This window comes from Myotis lucifugus, unplaced genomic scaffold (genome assembly GCF_000147115.1).
Source record: "Myotis lucifugus unplaced genomic scaffold, Myoluc2.0 scaffold_419, whole genome shotgun sequence".
In the NCBI taxonomy this organism is placed as follows: domain Eukaryota; kingdom Metazoa; phylum Chordata; class Mammalia; order Chiroptera; family Vespertilionidae; genus Myotis; species Myotis lucifugus.
This window is the reverse complement of record NW_005871467.1, coordinates 539,648-564,684: the sequence shown is the minus strand read 5'-3', so window position 1 is coordinate 564,684 and position 25,037 is coordinate 539,648. Positions and strand designations below refer to the sequence as shown.

At 39.5% G+C, this 25,037-nt stretch overlaps 2 protein-coding genes across 2 annotated transcripts in view; one reads left to right on the top strand and one right to left on the bottom strand.

Annotated features, from left to right (window-relative positions):
* Positions 1-7,187, bottom strand: part of MTHFD1 (methylenetetrahydrofolate dehydrogenase, cyclohydrolase and formyltetrahydrofolate synthetase 1) — a 54,791-nt gene extending 47,604 nt beyond the window's left edge. The window contains 1 exon segment of the mRNA XM_006102568.3: positions 7,052-7,187. Coding sequence (XP_006102630.1) covers positions 7,052-7,092 — 41 coding nt within the window. The 5' untranslated portion in view covers positions 7,093-7,187.
* LOC102430785 (trichoplein keratin filament-binding protein-like) overlaps positions 7,091-25,037 on the top strand; it is a 31,340-nt gene continuing 13,393 nt past the window's right edge. The window contains 10 exon segments of the mRNA XM_023743912.1: positions 7,091-7,178; positions 7,757-7,964; positions 9,506-9,542; positions 11,380-11,508; positions 14,940-15,196; positions 20,923-21,058; positions 21,794-21,903; positions 22,766-22,848; positions 22,851-22,936; positions 24,450-24,620. Of these exon segments, the coding sequence (XP_023599680.1) occupies positions 7,091-7,178; positions 7,757-7,964; positions 9,506-9,542; positions 11,380-11,508; positions 14,940-15,196; positions 20,923-21,058; positions 21,794-21,903; positions 22,766-22,848; positions 22,851-22,936; positions 24,450-24,620 (1,305 nt within the window).

Genomic DNA, 25,037 nt, shown 5'->3' with positions numbered 1-25,037 from the left:
CTGAGATGAAAAGTGAAATAAAGAAAGCCAAGTGTCAGGTCTGGCTGAAGTTCAGAAACTTTTACAAAAGAGGACTCTGGAGAGAAAAGTCAGCACTCCTCCCTTGTGTCTTTACGTTAGGATCCCAGAGCTGTGATGAATTAAATGGTGGAAAGTGCCTTAATTTTTATAGGTCATTACTTCTAGAAAGTTTAAATGCTATAATAGAAGAATTTCCTAACCACTGAAACCTAAATTAACAGAAACTTCCTTGAGTTGCAGATGCCCATTTCTGCCAAGGCCATGATCTATACCACCCTAGTAAAAGACCTGGGGACAAAGTGAAGCAGAAATAGGCATTTGGAGAAATACTCCTGATCCCCAAATAGAACTACTCATGCCAAAGTTACACCATCCTCCATCAACATCTTCTAAAATCTAAGGGAAGAAATATCTCAGTCTCGATGTTGGAGAAAATATCTGAGTGTTAACGAATGTAGTAAGACAAATAGTAGTAAACCATTAAAATTTCTCAAGTCATGACAATAGATACTAGTAAAATAGTTATCATAGCCAATTAGTTCTGAACAGACGCTGATGAAGCTTTAACAAAGTTACTACTGGCATCTAGTGGGTAGATGCCAGGGATGCAACTAGATATCTTGCAATGCACAGGATATCCCCTCCCCGCAACAAAGAATTATCTAGTGCAAATGTTAACAGTGCCCAAGGGTGAGAAACCCTGCTATTGGACAATAAAACACAATTTGAGGCATTATCTTTTCTTTCTAAGAGGCAAACATCAAAGTGGGAATCATTTATCTCAACCTGTCAATGTGTGTTTGAATGTGTATGGACAAGAGTCTGTTACTATCAGTTTCCTCCAAAAAAGCCTAGATAATAAAAGTCAAAGATGTACATCTGTATGAAATCATATTACCTCTGAAGAGTCCTAGTCAGAGGACCCCTAACACTCCTAAACAGTCACCCAGATAGCTTTTGCCCAAAGTCTTGTACAATTATTCCTGGAAAAGTCCATTACAAATCCAATTCATTCTATTTAAGATGATGGCTCATTTTCTAATTTTGGAACTTTAGGACTGAGAGAAAAGCATTCCTAAAATATGACCTAACAAAGACATTTCAACAGAAGCTACAGGTAGACAAAGAAGGCAGTAAAGGATATTTAACTACATGGAGAAGACAGCTACATGAAAATGAAGCTGCCTGAGTCAACAAACACTGAAGCTTAGAGTAATCCTCAAATGATTCTTAAAAGGCCCACAGAGCACAGCTTTAGTAAGTGATCAGTAATAAATAATACAAGAATGAACTCTTTCTTTCTTTCTTTTTTTTGAGAGAGAGGAAGGGAGAAAGAGATAGAAACATGGATGTGAGATAGAAACATCGATTGGCTGCCTCTTGCATGCCCCGCTACGGAGGACCTAGCTCAAAACCTGGGCTTCTGCCTTGTCGGAGATTGCAACCAGTGACCTTTTGGTGCATGGGATGAACTCAACCACCTTAGCTACAGCAGCCAGAGCACTTCTGTCATTTCTAAAGCAAGAAAGGCCAGGCCTTTGTGAGGCTTATCTCAGATAAGAGCTCTTGACCTGCTCTTTCTTTCCAAGTGGAGAACCCCAATTTTCCACATTCTTTCCATATTCCCTTTGGGTGATGATCCAGAGGCCTGCTTGGGATTTGGGAACATAATCCGCTCTGGTGGCCAAATCTGTGGTTAGATAGTCTTGAAATAGACAGGCTACCAAAGATACAGTCTGAATAAACACAAATACCACATGTTTATTCAACAAGTATTTCCCAAGCACCTGTTTATTAAAACTTTCTATGTGCCAGGCACTGCTTTATTATAAGTAATAACTCATTTAATTTTAACAACCTCATGAATTAGGTCCCATATTACTCCAATATACAGGTGAGGAAACTAAGGCACAAAGAGGTAAACTGAGTTACCCAGTGGCCCATGGAGGAGGGAGCAGGCTAGCTCCGAGAATACCACCCACAAACAGCAGAAGCTCACAAACATCCAACTTGCCTTGCTCAACCCACAAACACTCAGAGCACCTTCACTCAGTGGCCTGCCATGAGGCAAATCATCTGTCTCTGTATAGCTGCTCTTTCTAGAAAAAAAGACTTAAGAAAAATGCCATCAATGAGGGAGCAGGCTCCATTATAGCAAACAAAGAAAAGGGATAGTCAAACAAATCACAAAATTCAGTGGGCCCCACTATGAAAAGCATACATATGAAAGAACTGTGGTTTCTAGTCTAAAAACCAAATCAGGGTGGTTTTTCTAACACTGTCTAATTTAAACCCTTTTGTATAATCTCCTAAGGGACACTTCCCTAAAACCAGGGTGTGCTGTCACCATCAAGGTCGATTCCCCTCATTCAGCTCCTCTATTCACAATCAGCTTCCAGGATCCATCACTGTTGACCCAGGGCAATGGCTTAATAATTGATGAGGTCAAAGTCCATGGCAAAGGCTTTGTTTTTGGTCAAGAGTCCTCTTCCCCATGACATTGGCAGGCTCATGGCCTTACGTCCTTCAAATCCTTGCCCACAAATCACTTTGAGTATGAACTTCACTCCCATATTGAAAACTGCAACCCCATGCCTCAGAAATCTGTTCCTCTTCCCTACTCTGGCTTTCTCTTTCATACCCTCTCACATTCGGCTTTACCTTTTTTTACTGCCTAGCTCCACCCCTCGGGATGCAAACTATATGAGAGATTTGGGAGGTTTTGTTCACTTTTACAGCCTCATGACTTTGAAGAGTGCCTGGCATCTGGGAGGCACACAGATATTTGTTGAATAAGTAAGTATCCAAAAAGACACACACTTGCCCTGGCCAGTGTGGCTCAGTTGTTGGAGCATCATCCCTTGCACCGAAAGGTTGCTGGTTTAATTCCCGGTCAGGGCACATACCCAGGTTGCGGGTTCGATCACTGGTGGGAGTGGGTACAGGAGGCAACCGATCAATGTTTCCCTCAGGCACTGATGTTCCTCCCCTCTCACTAAAATCAGTATCCTCAGGTGAGGATTAAAAAAAAAAAAAAAAAAAAGACACTTATTTCTAACCCTCAGTTCTCCTCCAATTATCAAATTCAGGCTGCAACTTTGGAACTCCCCTTAAGGAAGAAATGGGGATTTTCCTCCCAAAGGGAGATAATTTGGCAACAAGATCCGGATTTCCCATAGGGTGGAAAAGCCAGAGAAGGAATCTAGAAGGATGAACTTTGTCTAGTCTTAGCTACCAGGAAAGTATAAAGGGAGAACAATAAAAGTAAATAAAAGCTAGGAAGGGCCTTCTCAGCAGAGTGGGAAGTATGGCAGTGAGAAGATTGCTATAAAGAAAAAAAGATTAGTTGATGAAATTCCTTTAAAGCTAAGTGGTAAGTACCTAATAAAGTGGAAAACACCATGTACCCTGTGAAGACCTTGGTTCTAGTGGAGCCTCTGCCATTAACCAGCCTAGTAACCGATGGCCAAGTTTCATCACGTTTCTGGCCTCAACTATATCCCTCACTGCAGGATGGGATGTGGGGAGTAGACCGGATTTTGGAGAAATTCTGACTGTGGAACTCATGACCTGCCTTACTTTTCCTCCCTCCAAGGAAGAGAGTTTACAATTCAAACACTACCTCCGGGAATAAACTGCCCAGGGCTTGCAAATTCGTCCCCAGAGACCCCAAAATTGATGGCAACCGAGGAAGCTGACCTGCAAACTTGGGAATGAGGGACCCTTTCCCCAGACTCCAGGATCCCTGGCTGCAATGTAAGAAGTTCGCTCACCTTTCCTCAAGAATATCCTTGGCCCAGCAAAAGAGCGAAGGTGGGACACCCTGCCCAGAGCCTCTGTAGCCCAACCTCGTCAAGCTGTCAGAACCACATTCTTGCTCAGGCTTCCCCAAGGGTCAGCTGCAGCACAAGGAGCTGGGACTGCACTACCCCGTGAGTCAGGCAGGCTGCCTCTCCTTGCAGAGCTCTCTCCCTCTGAGAACTCTGAGCACTACCAGTTCCTAGAGTCAAACTCTCCATGAAAGTCGAGGTGCCAACGTGTGGCAGTGTCTGAAAGAGCCATTTTGTAAGTACATTAGAGAGAAATCTGCAAACACAAAGAGGCCTTAGTCTTAATGCTCCTTTATGAACGGTGTTAGCAGGAACTAACTGATTGCTCAACCATGGGGCACTGGACAGGTTAGCTATGTTAACCCTGAGCATGCTGGGAGAGAGCCGTTCAATGCCCAAAACAGTCTTCTCCAGAAAAACGAAGGTTTATAAGTGTTTATATAGACATAAACAAAACAATGCATGTGTTTGCCCTTATGGAGCTTATATATTTAACTTGCTCTTCACTCAAAACATATTCAGTGAGCACCTATTCTCAGCCTGCCAAGAAGCAAACCTAAATTATCTCCACAAACCAGACTTTCTAAAAGGAAGCTTTCATCACCAAAAAGCCACTGGTAAAGGGAGTAGGTTTGAATATAAATAAACAAAAAATGAAGGTCAAACAGAAACAATGCAATTCAACAAACCACATGTTGAAAAGCAATCTGGCCCTAACTGGTTTGGCTCAGTGAATAGAGCGTCGGCCAGCAGACTGCAGGGTCCCAAGTTCAATTCTGGTCAAGAGCACATACCCAGGTTGTGGGCTAGATCCCCAGTAGGGGGCATGCAGGAGGCAGCCGATCAATGATTCTCACCCACCCCTGATGTTTCTATCTCTCTCTCCCTCTCCCTTCTTCTCTGAAATCAACAAAATATATATATTTAAAGAATAAAAGTTTATACTAAAGAGAAAATAAACAAATGGGACTACATCAAAATAAAAAGCTTTTGCACAGCAAAGGAAACCATCAACAAAACAACAAGAAGACCCACTGCATGGGAGAACATATTTGCCAATGATATCACCGATAAGGGTTTAATCTCCAACATTTACAGGGAACTCATGAAACTTAACAATAGGAAGACAAACAATCCAATCAAAAAATGGGCAAGGGACCTAGATAGACACTTTTTGAAAGAGGACATACAGAAGGCCAAAAGACATATGAAAACATGCTCAAAGTCACTAATTATACGAGAGATGCAAATCAAAACGACAATGCGGTATCATCTCACACCTGCCAGAATGGCTATCATCAACAAATCAACAAACAACAAGTGTTGGAGAGGATGTGGAGAAAAAGGACCCTTCTGCACTGCTGGTGGGAATGCAGACTCTTGCAGCCACTGTGGAGAACAGTATGAAGTTTCCTCAAAAAACTAAAAATGGAACTCCCATTTGACCCAGTGATCCCACTTCTAGGAATATATCCCAAGAAACCAGAAACACCAATCAGAAAGGATATATGCACCCATATGTTCATAGCAGCACAATTCACCATAGCTAAGATTTGGAAACAGCGTAAGTCCCATCAGCAGATGAGTGGATTAGAAAACTGTGGTACATCTACACAATGGAATACTACACTGCAGTAAAAAAGAAGGAACTCTTGCCTTTTGCAACAGCATGGATGGAGCTGGAGAGCATTATGCTAAGTGAAATAAGCCAGTCAGAGAAAGATAAATACCACATGATCTCACTCATTTGTGGATTATAGAGAACAACATAGACTGATAAACAGGGACAGATCCAAAGACAAAGAAACAGCAATCAGACTATCACTCCCCAGAGGGAAAGTAAGGGAGGGAGGGGGTAAGGGGAAGAGATCAACCAAAGGACTTGTATGCATGCATATAAGCCAAACCAATGGACATGGACAACAGGGAGATGAGAATATGAGTGGGGGGGAGGTTAGTGGGGAGGATAAGGACACATTTGTAATACCTTAACTAATAAAGAATTTTTTTAAAAGTTTATAAAAAAAAAAAAAAAAGCTACCTGATATAAGCATTGTGATTTCTAGTCTAAAAGCCTGGGGCTTCTCCTCACCAGTGTGAGTCACCACAATCTAATTCACACTTCACTTTCTTTCTCCAGGAAACAATCACTTTGCTCCAAGGTGGGTTTCACCACCAACGACTCTATAATTCACTAAAAAGTCTCTACTCACAAAATTAGGAGTTCATAGGAGTTATTGTTGCCAACTACAGCAGTTACAAAATAACTGGTGAGGTTCAAGGTCCCAAGAGCAACCTGCAAGAGGGCGTGGCAAACGTAGGTTTACAGTTGTGACTATGTGAAACCGTTTATTCTTGCATTATTATTACTGTAAACCTATTTTTGCACCACCCTGTACGTCTTTCTCTCTTCCAGCCTCATCTTTCCCCACTAGTCACCTCCTACACAAAAAGCAGAGGGGGATCACTTCCCGGGAGTAAGCCTGGCAATCATATCCACTAGGTATTCCAGTGGGGGTAACACAGGAAGAAGTCAAATGGAATATGGAATATTGTCAAAATTCAAGAGCCAAACTAGAATGTAACTCTAGGACCAGGAGATGATTGTTAGAGGAGCATTAAATTGAAGGGAAAATTAAGCCCCTGCCCGGCAGGCATGGCTCAGTTGGTTGAGCATGGACGTATGAACCAGGAGGTCAAGGTTAGATTCCCCCTCGGGGCACATGCCGGGGTGGTGGGCTCGATCCCCCGTGTGCAGGAGGCGGCCAATCAATGATTCTCTCTCATCATTGATGTTTCTTTCTTTCTTTCTCTCTCTCTCTCTCTCTCTCTCTCTCTCTCTCTCTCTCTCTCTGTCCCTTCCTCTCTGAAATTAAAGTTGTCAGCAGCCGCACTTTTGGGAGCAGAGCGGGCCAGGTAAGAGGGCTTGTCCCAGAAGCACCGTCGCCAGCGGGCACAGCCACAGGCAGCCCATCTGCAAACGCGGATTGTGCCCGAGCCCCTTTTCTCAGCTACAGGAGACCGATGTGAAGGGCTCAGGACAAGGTTCTTCCTGCCCACCGGGATGGTCTGATTTTGCGCTCCAGGTCTCCCTCCCGCAAAAAAAAAAATAAAAAATGGGTCCATTGCTGCTGACCTGCACACCCTGCTCAGAACCCTTGCCTGCAGCCCAACGCGCCCTGACAACGACAGGTGCTTACGTGGAGACCACTTTCCCGTTCAAGATTTCCGCCGGCGCCATGACCTTTCCTAGTCCGCTGCCCACGGTGGATGCCGCCAAAACCAAGGCTGGACTCCCCTCGCTGCCGCGGACAGCCGGCCCACGAGGTTAGCGACCGCCGAGGAGGAGCTTGCTTCTGCGCCTGCGCCGCCGCCCCGCCCGCACCTGCCTGCGCGTGCGCAGTCCGAAAGAACGCATTTCCCTTCGTCTGGGAGCAGCGAGGGGGTGGAGGGTCTGGAATGCGGCGGGAGTTTGAACTCCGTGATGCCTGGAGGGAAGAAATGAGTGGCTGGTGGAAGGAGTCATTTCAGACGGCGCCTTCGTGTGGGGCGGGGAACCGCTGAGGAGGGGGCGGGGTCTCTCTTCCGGCCTATCGGGTGCGGAGGCGGAGGGGCGGTCTCGCGGGAGATCGGTTTCGCGGGCGCGGGAGCCGGACGGTCTCCCAGACCCGCCTGGACGCGGGGTGAGGGAGCAAGTCCCCGGGGGCTGAGGGCGCGGGGCTTCCCCCAAAAGCGTTCTGGCGGGACGATCGCGCGCGCGTCCTGCAGTGGCGTTCCCGCCCAACCACGCTGTCAAACTGGGGCCCCCACCTGAGGCTGAGTCATGGGGTCAGGGCGGCGCCCGTAACTTGAAGATCTCAGGTGGCTGAGGCTCGGCCACCGTGAAGCCCGGCCCGCCGTTTCAGGCCGGCGGAGCGGCGGCGCCTGCGCCTCCGTGTGCGGGGTCACCTCCGTGTGCGGGGTCACCTCCGTGTCCGGAGTCACCTCCGTGTGCGGGGTAGCCCGGGGTTGGCCAGTGCAGAGGGCGGGTCGTCCGCTTTGCCAGCAAGGCTCGACCTTGTCAGACCCCCGCGCAGACGGGGTTGGTAACGGACGCGAAGGGCGCTCGCTCCCGTAGGCGCCCTTTCCAAAAGAAAAAAAAGGGGGGGGGGGGGGGGGGGGGGGAGCAGGACTGGAGGAGCCCAGGCAGCTGCATGTTTGTGAGGACTGGTTCTGCACATGCCCCGAGTCCTATGAGTTAGGTTACAGTCATCCGATACAGCTCAGAGATCAATTGTTCAGGTCTCCTAAGTCCCTCCCCGCCCCCCCCCCCCCCCCCCAGCTTTTTTGAGGTATTATGGACATGTATGTAAGTTTAAGGTGTACACCATGATGGTTTTAATGCACGTATTTATTACAAAATTCTTATCACAATTAGGTCGTTAATAGTTCCATCCCCTCACATAATTATCTTTTTGTGTGCATGGTGGTAATATTTAAATTTTACTCTGTTAAAATTTTTTTTATTGACTTCAGAGAGGAAAGGAGAGGGAGAGAGAGATCAACATCAATGATGAGAGAGAATCATCCATCTGCTGCCTCCTGCACGCCCCCTACTGAGGATGGAACCACCCAACCCTGGCCTGTGCCCTGACCAGGAATCTGTGACCTGGTTCACAGGTGGATGCCCATCCACTGAGCCACATCGGCCAGGCTAACGTTGACTCTTAACGTTCAAATATATATACAGTATGGTTAATTATAGTCACACTGTACATTAGATCTCTAGGACTTATTAACTTTATAGTAGGCAGTTTGTAGCCTTTGACTACCATCTCCCTATTTCCCTACCACCCTTGCCCCTGGCAACCATTACTGTATTTCTATAAATTCAGCCTTTTTAGATCTCACATTCAAATAACATCTTGCAGTATTTGTCTTTCTCCGACTTCACTTAAGGTGATGCCCTCCAGGTCCATCCCTGTTGTCTTAAAAGGCAGGATTTCCTTTTTTAAAAAATGGCTTTATCCATTTATCCATTAGTTACCGTACAGGGGACCTGGCCCTGACCCAGCCTGCCTAGGGCCAGATGGTAGTGTGTGGGTTCTTGACTTCCTGTAGGAAAGATTTCACAACATGAGTCCAGGTGACTGTGAGGTTACATTTATTAAAACTGGGGACAGTGAAATAAGGAAGGGCTTAGCACAGAAGAAGCAACAGGAGAGCACAGGCTGGGCTGCTTTGGCTCCCTGGGAAGTCAGAGAAAAGGGGGCCTTGGAGACAGGTTAGCCCAGGTGAGCGGCTGCTGCCCATTGCTCCCTGGTTGCAAGTCTCGTGGGGTCCCTTAGAGTTTAGGAGATGCATGCCCCTGGGGGGAAAGTTGGGGAAGACGAAGGGAAAGGGAATGTGCAGGCTGCTCCCCAGAGGGAGAGCATGAGCTGGACTCCTTGGCTGGAGGCTTTTCTCTCTTGCAGGCGGGAATCTTCGGGGCGGCCGCAGGAGGGTTTCGGCAGAATATTCACCAGTTTTCCAGGTGTGCTCTTTCATGGTTGTGGCCTCTACTGATTGGTCAGTGCCTGGGCAAGGGGTCATCAGTCACTGCAGCTGGTCCTGGCCTTGCCCACCTGGATTTGCTGCTTTTCTGGGCCTGGAGCTGGAATATAACTGAGGCCTAGATGTCATCGCTATGGAGGTGACCTTCTTTATCTGGCTGTAAGTTTCTCAGACAGTTTTTCAGCTATTTGTCTCAGTTTCTCTAGTCCACGTGTCCGGGCTTACTGGCCTGTCTCACACTGATGGACACTTAGTCAGTCTTGGCTATTGTGAATAATGCTGCAATGAACATGGGGATACAGTTAATTCTTTGAGATAGTGAATTTTTTCAGGTCACTGGATTTGACAAAATATCTGGGTTACTTTTATTTATTTATTTCAAATATATACATTATTGTTGTTAATCCTCACCTGAGGATATTTTTTCCATTGAATTTTAGAGAGAGTGGAAGGGAGGGAGGGGAAGTTGGAGAGAGAGAAAGACAAACATCAATGTGAAAAGGACACATCAATTGGTTGCTTCCCACATGTAACCCTACTGGGGCCAGGGTATCAATATATATTGAGTTTTCTTTGAAATTCTGATGTACGGGCAAAGTTGACAACTCTTAGATTAGATATTTGAAATATAATCCTAGTGATTCTCATATCAAGAATATATAATAGGGATATACTTTCTCTGGCATAAAAGTACATCCCTGGAATAAGATATCAGCATTTCAGACAAATCATCTTTACTTTAGGCACAGGGGTCCTCAAACTACAGCCCGCGGGCCACATGCGGCCCCCCGAAAACATTTATCTGGCCTGCCGGGTGTTTTTGCTGCCGCTGTGTGCATAGGAATTTGTTCATAGTTTTTTTTTAAACTGTAGTCCGGCCCTCCAACGGTCTGAGGGACAGTGAACTGGCCCCCTGCTTAAAAAGTTTGAGGACCCCTAAAGTTTAGGAATAGTAGATGGAATCATCATTTTTCTCCTCCTCTCAAAGTACTTCTCCCTTGATGAGGTGTAGGTATTGGAATATAAAATTTGACTTATTCCAAGAATTTCTCAAAAGAAAGACCCAAAATATGAGTTTCACATTTGCCAGAATGGTTACTTTCAGTGGGGTCACTTTCTTAAGAGTTCTGAAGTTCTCTAATGCTTGATGAAACCACTTCGTTTTCACTTCATTGACTAGGGAAATACAGACCCACAGGTCTTACTAGTAGTACCACTTTTAGAGATCCTCCTTTCCCTTCCCTGGACCTCTGTGATGCATTCCCCTAGCAATAGCTTCTTTGGTGTGGAAACATTCTACTGGTAGATTGTGCAGGGAAGCCACTCATATTGGGCAATTCAGATTTCTTCTGAGAACCGACCTTGAAGTTGAAATTTTCTCTGTGCCTGATATGGTCAAAATTTATGTATGGTTTTTACTTTCTACTATATGAAGCATAGCAGACTATCTTTCTAATTTGAAGTGTTGACAAATCTTATGAGTGCATAAAAATAGAATAGTCATGTGCAAACCTAAAATCATAGAATAATTATGCCATATTTCTTTATTTTGTTAATTTTTGCTTTAGTCTCCTTATACATTTTTTAATATTTTTATAAGATTAGTTTGGGAGAAAAGTTCTATCATCTATATAAGTTAACTTTGTATGTAGAGTTTCTTTCCTGTTGGGTTCTTTATTCAATCTGTAGTTTTGGCACCTAGTATGGGATGATAGCGATACATCAGAAATATATCCTGATCTTAGGTACCTTTAATATAGTAGGAGAGATAAGATTTTTACATAGTGAATGAGATAATAATCAAAATAAAAGTATAGATCATGTTACTTGCTTTTTTTTTTCCGAGACCTATTGTCATTGTTAGGGTCGCACCTTAAAGTGAATGTTTTACAGCTGTATTCTATTTAGAGCTACTTATTTGATTTTGTGTAGGCTAGAACATTGTGGGGTGATCTACAGAGAACATGTTTAGTTAATTTGTAATTTTTCTTTGTAGGCTTGTTTTGATCCACCTCTTGAAGAAGTTTCCACCAGGAACCCAATCATATACAACAAAACGACTGCTGACCCAGACCATCCTGACCTTGCTGGTTTGTTGGTGAAAAACAAGAATCTTTTAGCTGAGGTATATGGATTATCTGAAAATAAAACACCATAGGAAAGTACATCCTCTGTAAAAGCAGGGGGCAAAGCACATTCTGATAAAGGGCTCAAAGTATTATCTCAATTCAGTTTTGCTTTTTTCTCAATATTCTCATCACCGAGGAGCTTTAATTTAGATATTAATTTGTCTTTTGCCAGAGAAATCCCTTTGAAGATGGTACATAATTAAGTGCTTTTAAGTTGACTGCCAAGTGCTAGGATATTAGAAAATTGGTTATAAACTGCCACACTCAAAATTTATCTAATAAGTTATATATATTAAGCATTTGTATTTTGTTTTTGTTTTTTGATATTTGTATTGACTTTTAGAGAGAGAGGAAGAGTTGGGAGAGAGAGAAACACCTGTGTGAGAGCAGAACATTGATTCGATAGGCTGTTTCCTGCACAACACCACTAATACCCTTCCTATTGCCATTTTCTATTCACACCCATTTCCTTCCCTCACCCTCAACCCCTGGCAACCACTTATCTCTCCTCCATTCCTCAGATGTTATCATTTCAGATGTTGTACATTCTAAAAGCTAAACATAGTGTTGCCATGTGAGCCAGCAATCTCACTCCTAGGTAGATACATAAGAGAATTGAAATATACATTCACACAAGAACTTGTAAATGAATATTCATAGTAGCATTATTCATAGTGGACATAATTCAAATGTCCATCAACTAATGAGTGGCTAAACAAATGTGGTATATCCATACAATAGCATTTTATTCAAACAAAAAGGAGTGAAGTACTGATTCATGCTGTAACATGGATGAATATAGAAAATATTATACTAAGTAAAAACCAATTACAAGAAGCAATTACAAGAAGCAACATATTGTATAATTTCATTCATATGAAACACCTAAAATAAGCAAATTCACAGAGAGAGAGAGAGAGAGAGAGAGAGAGAGAGAAGATGAGTGGTTGCCAGGGGCTGAGAGGGAAAAGAATAATAAGGAGTAACTACTAATGGGTATAGGGTTTCTTTAGACTCAACCTGTGGGTCGCGACCCCTTTGGCAGTCGAACGACCCTTTCACAGGGGTCACCTAAGACCATCCTGCATATCAGATATTTATATTATGATTCATAACAGTAGCAACATTACAGTTATGAAGTAGCAACGAAAATAATTTTATGGTTGGGTCACAACATGAGGAACTGTATTTAAAGGGCCAGAAGGTTGAGAACCACTGCTTTAGAGGATAATGAAAATGTTCTGGAATTAGATCTTGGCAATGGTTGCACAACCTGTGAATATATTAAAAGCTGCTGAGTGTTATGCTTTAAAGGGTAAATTTTTATGGTATGTGAATCATCTCAATTTTTTAAAAGTGAAAAACAATTCAATATGGCTGCACAATTATGAATATACTAAAAACCTTGCAACTATATGGTTTAAGTAGCTGAATTTATAAATTATATCTCAATAAAGCTGTTGTTAAAATGTTATATAAATAGATGCCGAAGCCGGTTTGGCTCAGTGGATGGAGCGTCGGCCTGCGGACTGGAGGGTCCCAGGTTCGGTTCCGGTCGGGGGCATGTACCTGGGTTGCGGGCACATTCCCAGTGGGAGATGTGCAGGAGGCAGCTGATCGATGTTTCTAACTCTCTGTCTCTCTCCCTTCCTCTCTGTGAAAAATCAATAAAATATATATATATATTTTTAAAATGTTATATAAATAGAGTCATATATTTGTAATCTTTTGGGATTGGCTTTTTCACTCAGCATAATTTCCTGGAGACTTATTCAAGTTGTTGCATGTATCAATAGTTTGGTCCTTTTTATTGCTGAGTCCATGGTATGTATATACCAGTTTGTTTTACCATTCACTTGTTGACAAATATCTGGGTTACTTCCAGTTTGTTTTTTTTACTATTACAGATAAAGTTTCTATGGACCTTCATATATAGGTTTTTTGTATGAACATAACTTTTTATTTCTCTGAAATAAATCCCTAAAAGTGTAATAGCTGGGTCAGAAGATAATTGCATGTTTAGTTTTATAAGAAACTGCCAAAGTATTTTCCAGAGTGTGATACCATTTTACATTCCTATCAGAAATGTATGAGTGATCCAGTTTCTCCTCATCCTTGCCAAAATTTGGTGGTGTCACTATTTTGTAGCTTAGATATTCCCATACATGTGTAGTGATATCTCTTTGTAGTTTTAATTTGCATATCCTTAATGACTGATGATGTATATATTTTTATGTATTTATTTTCCATTTATATATTCTTTCTGATAAAGTTTCTTTTCAAGTCTGCCCATTTTCTAATTGGATTGTTTTCTGAGAAATTAGAATTCTTTACTATAGATCTGAGTCCTTTGTTGATAATTTTTTATCAACTGGCTATATCTCAATTTTGGGGATGCATACATTTAGCTAAGTCCTGAACATATTTCAATTCATTATGTCCAAATCCAGTCAAACAATTCAAATTTTGTGGGTTTTTTGACATAAAAAATAACACAGTAGTGTTTTAAAATCTTAGATTTTGCAAATCACTGTTCCTATGGAAGAAGTAAAAAACAACTAAGAACTGGCAAGTACTCTAGAAATCAATATTGTGTGAGTCTGAGACTCATGCTGCCTTAGTTATTTTTCACGAACATATCTTAACAGTATCCTAACAATAGCATAACTGAAAATGAGATCTTAAAACACAGTTCTTATATCATAGTACTGGAAAATGGGACCACTGCATTGCAAAATTCCAGGGGGCATTCATTATTTTTATGGTATCTTAGGTGAATGGTAACCACTGCAGTGCAGAGAACCCCTGACTTAACTGGTTAAAATAAGGAAGGTAATGCTGCAGGATTTTAACAATTGTTGTGATTACCAGAAGTTGGGATATATTGGGTAGGAATAGAGTTACAACTGAACATTTGTTGAGATCTGACATGTGAAGAGTTCTAAAAATACCTCAATTTTTTTTTCATCTAGTGAACTTTCTTCACTTACCAGATAGAAGAGCAGAGATTTTAAAAATGTTACCCAAAGATAATGAAATCACTTACCTCACTCTTCAGTCCTTTTTGATCCTTTCCTTCCAATAGCAGCGTGTGGTGGCTCTCTTGTTTCGCTTCCCCTCTCACAAGACATCCCTCTTGCTTTTCTTAATAACTTTATGAGCTCTTCTTTCCTTTATTTGTCTTAAAAATATATAATCAAGAAGACTTAAATAACTTTAATGTTGATGAGAATAAATTCACTTATTCAAATGTATCAATTTGATATAATTTAAGTGTATTAATATTGGAATATACTGTTAGATTTGAAAGCTTTTGTTTTATTGTATTATAGCATGTAATTTAAATACCCATATTGATTGAAGATCATGAATTTTCTAAAACCAAAATTATAAATGATTTTAAGTAATACTTTTCCTTTCTCATTAGCTAAGAAATCTTCAAAATAAACTTTTCATAAAAGAAAGTTCATTGCAAGATATGAAGAATGAGCTAGAAAGTTATAAAGAAGATAACTCGAAACAGTCTTTCCAGATAATCTCCCTGAAAAATGATATCAAGGACTTAAAGGTTCTTATTGCTTCTCTAACTAGAGTTAAATCTTTGAAAAGCATCAATAATCAGACTCCTGAAAGAGGCAACTTGGATCTAAATGAAAGAATTATAGAGCTAGAAAACCGTCTAAGGTAGGGAATTATCTCCCCCCACAACATTACTTTGTTTTTAATCATTTGCAATGTCTGTAAATCATAAAGATCTTTTTAAAAACCTAAAATATTTAAAATGCATTTAAAATATTTTTATTTATTTCAGAGAGGAAGGAAGAAGGAGAGAGAGATAGAAACATCAATGTTGAGAGAGAATCATTCATCTGCTGCCTCCTGCATGCCCCGCCCCCTACCAGGGACTGAGCCCACAACCCAGGCATGTGCCCTTGACCGCAATTGAACCCACGACCATTCAGTCCCCAGACAGATGCTCTATCCACTGAGTCAAACTGGCTAGGGCTAAAATAAAGCATTTTAAGAGTACAATCAGAACTATAAAGTAGAGGAACTTAATAAGACAAAGATAAAATCTGCTTTATAACACATTAATCTTTTCAAACAAGTTTACTAAGAAACAGTTCCCATATCTAATGTTAAAAATAAAACAAAATCTTCTCATTTAGAAAAAGAAAGACATCATTTGATTAATAAAACCTATTCTTCCCCCAATTTTACTGGCTTATCTTTATTTAGAAACTAGAGACCCGGTGCACAAAATTTGTGCAGGGGGTTGGGGGGGGGCCCCCTCAGCCTGGCCTGCCCCCTCTCGCAGTCTGGGAGCCCTTGGGGGATGTCTGACTGACACGGAGGTGGGAGTGGCTCCCACCACTGCCGCTGCACTCGCCAGCTGTGAGCCTGGCTCAGGGCTTTTGGCTGAGTGGCGCTCCCACTGTGAGAGTGCAGCTTCTGCCCCCTGGTGGTCAGTGCGCGTCATAGCAACTGGTTGTTCTGCAGTTCAGTCGATTTGCATATTGGCCTTTTATTATATAGGATTGTAAATTTGTGAGAAAAGAACAAATTGTGTTATCATGTAAAAAATCTTAGGAAGAACAAATTACAAATATAAATTTTTACATGAAAAAAATGTTTTCCTTCCCAAAATGTAAATATCCAGTAAATAAAACACATATAATATTTCAGGTATAGAAACAATAGTAATTTGCTTATGAAGGAACTGCATTTTGGTATTTTTGGTGGTAAGATTTTTATTTCTCTTAAGTTCAAACTACTTAACACAAACCAGGCCATTATTATTTAAAAGTTTACTTACTCCTTTACCCAGTTTCCTTAGTTGATAGAAAATCTATAATTTCTGTAGAATTTTGGATATAGGACCAGGCCACAGGAAAGGTCTGAAATATCTAAAATTTATTTGGTTAGAAGAAAATTTTTCTTGAGACTAGGAGGCAGTCATTCATCACTTTGGGCCTGAAGGTGGTCCTCATCAAACTTCTTTGCTACAATCTTCAGAGTAAAGCACAGGATCTGGCCTCCCCGAAGGTGTTGCTTCCCACTGGGCAACTGACTTATAGGGCATGCTTGCATGTTTTCTGCATGCAGCACTGTTGATGGTCTCCACAATGTACTACAGGGCATTCACGCTTGCCCCGGAAGACTTGGCAGAGGCACTAGGCTCCAAGGGTCAGGAATTTTCTAGTTTGTTTTCACACGTTGTTTGTCATAAGCTTGCAAATAGTATATGACGTCTGTATTCCTGATTGATCACAGAATTTAAATTAGAAGAATTTCACATAATGCTTAATTCAAAATTAATTTATATAAAAAATTTTATTGACATATTCATATACCATTAAAATTCACCCTTTTAAAGTGTACAATTCAGTAGTTTTTAGTAAATTCACAGGTTGTGCAACCATCACCACTATCTAATTCCAAGATATTTTTATTGCCCCCTAAAGAAACCCCATTCATGTCCATTCCAGTTACTCTCTATACACCCTCTCCAGTCTCTGACAACCACCAATTCACTTTTTTTCCCTATGGACTTGCCTTTTCTGAACATTTCATATGAGTTCAGTTATACAATATATAGTCTCCGTGTCTGACTTCTTTTACTTAGCACAATGTTTTCAAGATTCATTCATGTTACAGCATAAATTGGTAATTCGTTCTTTTTATTGCTGAATAATATTCTGTTATATAGGTATACTACATTTTGTGTATCCATTAATCAATTGATGGACATTGGGTTTCCTTTAGAGAGGGGGGCTTTATGGATAATGCTGCTATGAACATTTTTGTATAGGTTTGTATATGACTATATGTTTCATTTCTCTTAGATGTATGCCTGAGGAGAAGAGTTGCTGGATCATAAAGTAACTCTGTGGTTAACTTTTTAAAATTACTTTTAAAGGAATTTCCAGGCTGTTTTCCAAGGCAGTCACACAATTTTAAATTGCTACCTGCAATATATGAAGATTCCAATTTTTCCACATTCTCACCAGCATGTTATTGTTCATCTTTTTCATTATAGCCATTCTGATAGATATGAAGTCATATCTCATTATAAGTTTAATTTGCATATATATAATGACTAAAGATTTTGAACATCTTTTCATGTGCTTACTGGCCATCTGTATATCTTCTTTGTAGAAATACTATTCAGATGCTTTGCCTATTTTTAAATTGGGTTGTCTTTGTATCATTTAGTTGTAAGTGTTCTTTGTATATTTTGGATACCAGACCCTTATCAGATATATGATTTGCATATATTTTTGTCCCACCCGTGGATTGTCTTTTTATTTTCTTAATGGTGTCTTTTGAAGCTCAAAATTTCTTAATTTTGATGAAGTTTATCTTTTATTGTCACTTGTGTCTTTGATGTCATCATACCTAAGAAACAAATCACTGCCTAATCCAAGGTTGTGAAGATTTACAAGTATGTTTTCTTTTAAGAGTTATAGTTTTAGCACTTAAATTTATGTCTTTGTTCCATCTTGACTAAGTTTTGTATGTGGTGTGAGTTAGGGATCTAATAATAAAATATTATTGATATAGTTTTACAAACCCAATATCATTTTAAAAAACAGACAAATGGCTAAACAGTTGTTGTTTTTTCACTTCTTAACATTTCCATTTGAAGATTTTTTTTAAAAAATTGAATTTATTGGGGTGACAACACTGGTCAATAAAATCATACAGGCTTAGCCCTAGCTGGTTTGGCTCAGTGGATAGAGTGTCGGCCTGTGAAATGAAGGATCCTGGTTTAATTCCAGTCAAAGGCACATGTCCCGGTTGCGGGCTCGATCCCCATGCAGGAGGCAGCTGATCAATGATTCTCATCATTGATGTTTGTATCTCTCTTTACCTCTCCTTTCCTCTCCGAAATCAATAAAAATACATTTTAAAAATAAACACACACAAAAAAAACCATACAGACTTAAAGTGTACAACTCAATAGTTCTTGCTTTAAAGTCTACTTTGGTATTAATTTAGCTACATCATCATACTGTTCTCATGGTAGGTCTTTTTCCATTTTTTCATTTGCATGTTTCTGTGTCCTTATATTTAAAGTATATATCTTGCAAAATGCTAACTTAGCATTAGATGTTTTATTTTTAACCCAATCTGATTATCTTGTCTTATTTTTATTGTTGTTAACCTTCACCTGAGGACATTTTTTTCCATTGAGAGAATGGAGGGGTAGTGGGGAGAGAGAGACAAAGAAAGAGAGAGAAAATGGGAAAGAGAGAGAGAGAGAGAGAGAGAGAGAGAGAGAGAGAGAGGGAGACATTGATGTGAGAGAGACATATCAATCAGTTGTCTCCCGCATGTGGCCCATTTGGGATCTAACCTGCAATCCAGATATATGCCCTTGACCAGAATTGAACCTGGGACCCTTCAGTGTGCTGGCCAATGCTCTTACCAGTGAGCAACAGCAGCCAGGGCATGATTCTGTCTTAATTGTTAGATTTAACTCTACCATATTAGTATTTATTGTTTGTTTTTCCCATCTGTTCTCTGTTCCTTTATTACTCCTTCACCATTTTCTTTGGATTAATCCGCTTTTTTAAATTCCATTTCCCCCCTGTAATATCTTTTATCATTTAGTTTTTACCTAGATCTCATGATTACAAAATGCATATTTATTATTTACTTTAAATCTGTACTTTTATGATATTCCAAAATAAAAGCCTTATGACAATTCAACTTCATTGAGCTATCTCATGCTCTTGTACTATTGTTATGATATATTTTAACATTTCAAGTGTTATGAATCCCATAAGATATTATCATTTTAATTAACTGCCAGTATAAATTCCTATTTTCTCTTTCTGATGCATTTCATTCCTTCCTACAGTTCTGTGCACACTAAGGATAATTTTTGTTCATCCTGAGAAATTGTCTGTAGGTTTCTTATAATGCAGTTCTTCTGACAATTTTTCCATTTTTTTCCCGTCTGAAACTATGTTTATTTCATCTTCATTTTTTTGAAGGGTATTTTTTTTATTGTGTATGCTAGTAGAATTCTTGGATTTCAGTATTTTTACTTTCAGCCCTCTAAGATGTCATTCAGTTATCTTCTGGCGTCTATAGCTTCTGTTGAAAACTCAGTCATCAGTCTTATTGTTGTACTTTTGAGGTAATGTGTGCTTTTTCTCTGACTGCTTTTAATTGATAACAATTTGACTATATGTCTTGGCAAGGCTTAGGATTTGCAGAATTTATTGAATCTATAAATTGATGTCTTTCATCAGGTTTGGAAAATTCTTGGAAATTATTTTTTCAAATATTGTTTCTGTCCCATTCTGTCTCTATTCTCATTCTATGGCTACAATATGTTAGACCTACAGGTATGTTATACCTATTGAGTGTGTCCTACCTGTCTCTAACATAATTTTTGAATTAAAATTTTTTCTTTAGATTATTTAGATAATTTCTGTTGACCTAACTCAAATTCATTAATTCTGTAGGATGCAATTCTTAGAAAAGGACATAAAAATCATGGAAGATGAATTGAAACTTTAACCTAGCTACAGGGTAGAAAATATTACCAATACCTTGCAATTAGTAATCAAATAAGAACCAAATAATTAGCTGTTTAAATATTTGATAATAAATAACGTTTTTAGATATGCTGTTCTCTATTGCTGTATCATTATTTCTAGTTCCTTTTCCCTCATCAAATCTCAGTAGAAGAGCCCATTCAGGTGTTATTAAAATAGGAGTACTTGTATTCATGTGGAACCTCCTGATCATCACACTATTATCAGTAGTGGCAGGCAAATATTCATACTCAAATTTCCCCTTGAAAAGGATGGTTTCAAAATTGACCTCCCCCGGGTAACTACTACAGGACTTAACACTGGATTGTATTTCTCTCCATTTCTCTACCATTTCTAGTCTCTCCTTAGAAATAGTCACATTTTTACTTGATACAAATATTTACTATATTTTTAATGGGGAATATTTGTTTTCATTATTATTAATATTATTTTAACCCTTATCCAAGGAGTGAGGATATTTTTTCCATACAGGCTTAGCCCTAGCTGGTTTGGCTCAGTGGATAGAGTGTCGGCCTGTGAAATGAAGGGTCTTGGTTTGATTCCAGTCAAAGGCACATGGAGAGAGAGTGGAAGGGAGAGGGGTAGAGAGAGAAACATTGATGTGAGAAAGAGACATTGATTGGTTGTCTCCCGCACATGCCCCAACTGGGGCTGGAAATCAAACCTGCAACCCAGGTACATGTCCTTGACTGGGAATCAAACTCATGATCCTCTGGTGCCCAGGCTGACATGCTAAGCACTGAGCCACACCAGCCAGGGCTTATTTCATTATTTTTAATTGAAGTTTGAATACTGAGTTGGTTTCATGACATTGTTACCTACTGCTTTCTTACACAGAGTACATCTGGTTGAAAGAGAAAGGGCAGAGCAAAAAGCAGACCTTTTGGAGAAAAAGTTAGCAGGTGCTAATCGATTCACTCCTTATATGAATGTGAAAGGACAAGAAGACACCTTGGGTAGTTTCAAGATAAAGGTGAGAATAAATTTTGATTGATCTTTTTATTTTTTCAGTTACATTTGACTATAATATTGTATTAATTTCAGGTGTACACCTCAGGGATTAGACATTATAAAACTTAATAAGTGATCATCCCGAAAAATCTCATACCCATCTGACACCATACATAGTTATTAGAATATTATTGACTATATTCCCTATGCCTTACTTTACACCCCCATGAGTACACTATAACTACTAATTTGTACTTCTAAATCCCTTCACCTTTTTTACCCATCCCTCCATACCCTCTCCCATCTGGCAACCACTGAAATATTCTCTGTATCTATGAATCTGTTTCTGTTCTGCTTGTTCATTTATTTTGAGTTTTTAGATTCAATTGTTGATAGATATGTATTTATTGCCATTTTATTGTTCATATTTTTAATCTCTTTTCTTCTTCTTTAAGAAGACCCTTTAACATTTCATGTAATACTGGTGGTTCTGAATGATCATTGTTCTGTATTTTAGTTGTAAATTTTGATGTGGTTGCAGGAGGCAGTGAGTATCACATTTACCTACACTGCCATCTTGACCAGAAGCCCCAGAAAATCTTTTTTATATATATATATGTTTAGATCTGGGTTTAAGGATTGAAGAAAGGTGTAGGTGAAAGTTATTGAAACAGAAGCAATGAACTTTAAAGCTAAATTGGTTGGATTATCTACATTGAACATTGGAGTCAGAAATTATGGCATGAATTCATTTTAGAAGGAAGAAATGAGTCTGGTCACTCATAGATGGCAATTAACAGGATTAGTAGAAGATCTTATAGAAGAATTTTGGAGAATGATGGGAGACAGACACTTGTCAAAGAACTGGTAAAAGTTTATTTTTAAATTCTTAGACTATAACAGTTTATTATATAATCCGAATGTAAAACAAGGCCCATAATCCAATTAATGTAAGGTATTCCATTAAAAATTTTCAGAAATGCCAAAACCGGTTTGGCTCAGTGGATAGAGCGTCGGCCTGCGGACTGAAAGGTCCCAGGTTCGATTCCGGTCAAGGGCATGTACCTTGGTTGCGGGCATATCCCCAGTGGGAGATGTGCAGGAGGCAGCTGGTCGATGTTTCTCTCTCATCGATGTTTCTAACTCTCTATCTCTCTCCCTTCCTCTCTGTGAAAAATCAATAAAATATATTAAAAAAAAAATTTCAGAAATGCCCGGCTGGCATGGCTTGGTGGTTGAGCATTGACCTATTAACCAGGAGGTCATGGTTCAACTTCCGGTCAGGGTATATGCCCAGGTTGCAGGCTGGAGGCAGCCGATCGATGATTCTCATCAGTGATGTTTCTGTCTCTCTCTCCCTCTCCTTTCCTCTCTGAAGTCAATAAAACTATATTTTTAAAAAATTAGAACTGCTTTCAAAGTATTTTTTGTTTTTTTTTGTTTTTTTTTGTTTTTTTTTAAAAAATATGTATTTTCTATTGATTTCAGAGTGGAAGGGGGAGGGAGATAGAAACATCATAATGAGAGAGAATCATCGGAATCATCGAATGAGAAGTGTAACATGTGTGTTGGCATATTTAGAAAAAAGATAAAGCTATCCCGTCCAAGAACTTTGAGAGAGACATTTTTTACTCTGAAGATTCAAAAGATGAACAGAAAGTTTGGGATAAATATCAACAAGATTTGATCCATAAGGAAAAACAAAAATATTACCTCCATATTCATTCAGCTGGGGAACTAAAACTGCACAATCCCACTATCAGAAATTCCTTCGTCAATTGGCTTCTTTTCTAAGCAGCAGTGTTGTCCCCATCCCAGCACAGAGGAAGCTGTGAAAGAGAGAATTCAGGGAATTGGTGCAAATGAGCAATTCTGAAGTCTGTAAGTATATTGCAGACAAGTTATTCTTTCAGATTTGTTTCTTTTAAGATGTGGATTTTGATATTAGCTGATTCAGTAAACCCTGTGGCTCTAAATGATAATTTTGATTTTATTGTTAGAGTAGTAAAAGAGCAGAGGATGTCCATTATTACAGCAGAGGTAGTATATAGTGTGCTTGTTAAGAGCACAGAGCTCCTGTATGAATCTCAGCTCTGCCACTGTCAACTCTGCTATTAGGCAAGTTACTTATCCACTCTTTGCCTTAGTTTCATTTGTAAAATTTGGTGGGAGTGGAGGCTGGTGAGGAAGGATTGGGCATAGTTCAAATCTCAGAGTGGTTGCAATTAAATGGGTAAATACATGATAAATGCTTAGTACAGCTAAGTGTAAGCTCAATAAATGCTAGCTTAAAAATAGTGGTATGATGCAGATAATGTTTCCATTGTGAGCAAAGTGTTCAGTCAGTGCAGTAAAATAAATAGTTAAATCAGTTATTTAAATTTATTGGTCAAGTCTATTAAGAGATTGAACCTTCAGGTTTAAATGAGATTTCCCTGTTGTGTTCAAATCACTTTGTAAAATTTCATGCCTCTTCACCCTACAATTCAAAGGAAGATGGGTATTGCTTTAATTCAATGTGTTAGTAAAACCTGCTACACAGTAGCCTGTTTATTGTAGAGTTCCAAATGTCTTTACACTGTTCTCTTAAATTCATCATACAAGTTTATTACTCAGTATTAACTAAAACAAGCATGTCAAACTTTCGGCCTGCAGGCTGCATGCAGCCCATAACGAATATTTTTGCAGCCCAGCCAATATAACGGTATGTAAGAAATGTTTTAATAAAAATTTTGTAACTTAATTTTAACAATATCCTGTTACACATAATTATTATTAACAAACTACAATGTTTGCTAATTACTGATTACTATAATCATGTTGCTTTCATTTCCCTTACGCGCATTATGCGCAGGCACACCATTTCTCTCCACTAATACTAGCTGCGAATATTTTAGCAGCTGATTGCTACGTCATTAGTCTTGTATTGACTTATTTGGTGTGCGCAACAGAAAATATTTCGCTTTTGGAGAATAAGAAAGATAGGTTTATTTGTGTTACGCTTATTAATTTGTGCAGTTATTCAGTGTCTGATAAGTTAATGTTCAAGAAAAAAATGTTAATTTTTATTAAAATGTTCTATTATTTTATGTTAACGATTACTCTTTTATTTCAGCCCTTTGTATTCAGCATGTCTCTATGAAATAAGCCTACGTTTCTATGAAAATTGAAGCTTTTGGTTTTTTGTGGCCCACATAAACCTTGTTTATTTGGTCCGTGTTAGCCTTTGAGTTTGACATGCTTGAACTAAAATGTCAAACCTTTCTATTTCTGAAACCAGCATCTATTTAGTAAATTTTTCTACAATATCAGCACAGTAGAACTTGCACAGTATTGAAATGAAATAGAAATCATGGACCATCAGGAAGTTTAATCTATTTTTTTTTTCTTTACAGGGAGCTGAAGGCCGTAAGCAGGAAATTCAGTTGCTCACCAAGCGACTGGAGCAGCTGCATCATCACCACGAAGAATCATCCCAAACTGAAGAAAAGCGTAGGGAACAAAAAAGACCCTTGAAATGTCTGGAGGGAAAAATTGCTGTTAATGACTTTTTTCAAGCGAGATTAGACTTGGGCAGGAATAAAGTAAGAATTTTGTGAAGTATACGGCATTTCTTTGGCAGTGAAAATGATCATATTTTGTTATATTATCTAATGTTTAAAGCTGTTAATACTACTTATACTTTTTTAATATTGAAAAGAGAGGAAAATTTGCTACAAACCCTTCTGATTTTATCAAAAAACCTCTCCTCACTTCATATCTTCCCTTTCTCATTTATACATATTTGATATTTATTTTGAGGGCTTTTATTAATGTATTTCTTTATTTTAAAATATATTTTTATTGATTTCAGAGAAGAAGGAAGAGGGAGAGAGAGATAGAAACATCAATGATGAGAGAGAATCATTGATCGGCTAACTCCTGCAAGCCCCCCACTGGGGATCGAGCTCACAACCCAGGCATGTGCCCTTGACCGGAATCGAACCTGGGACATTTCAGTT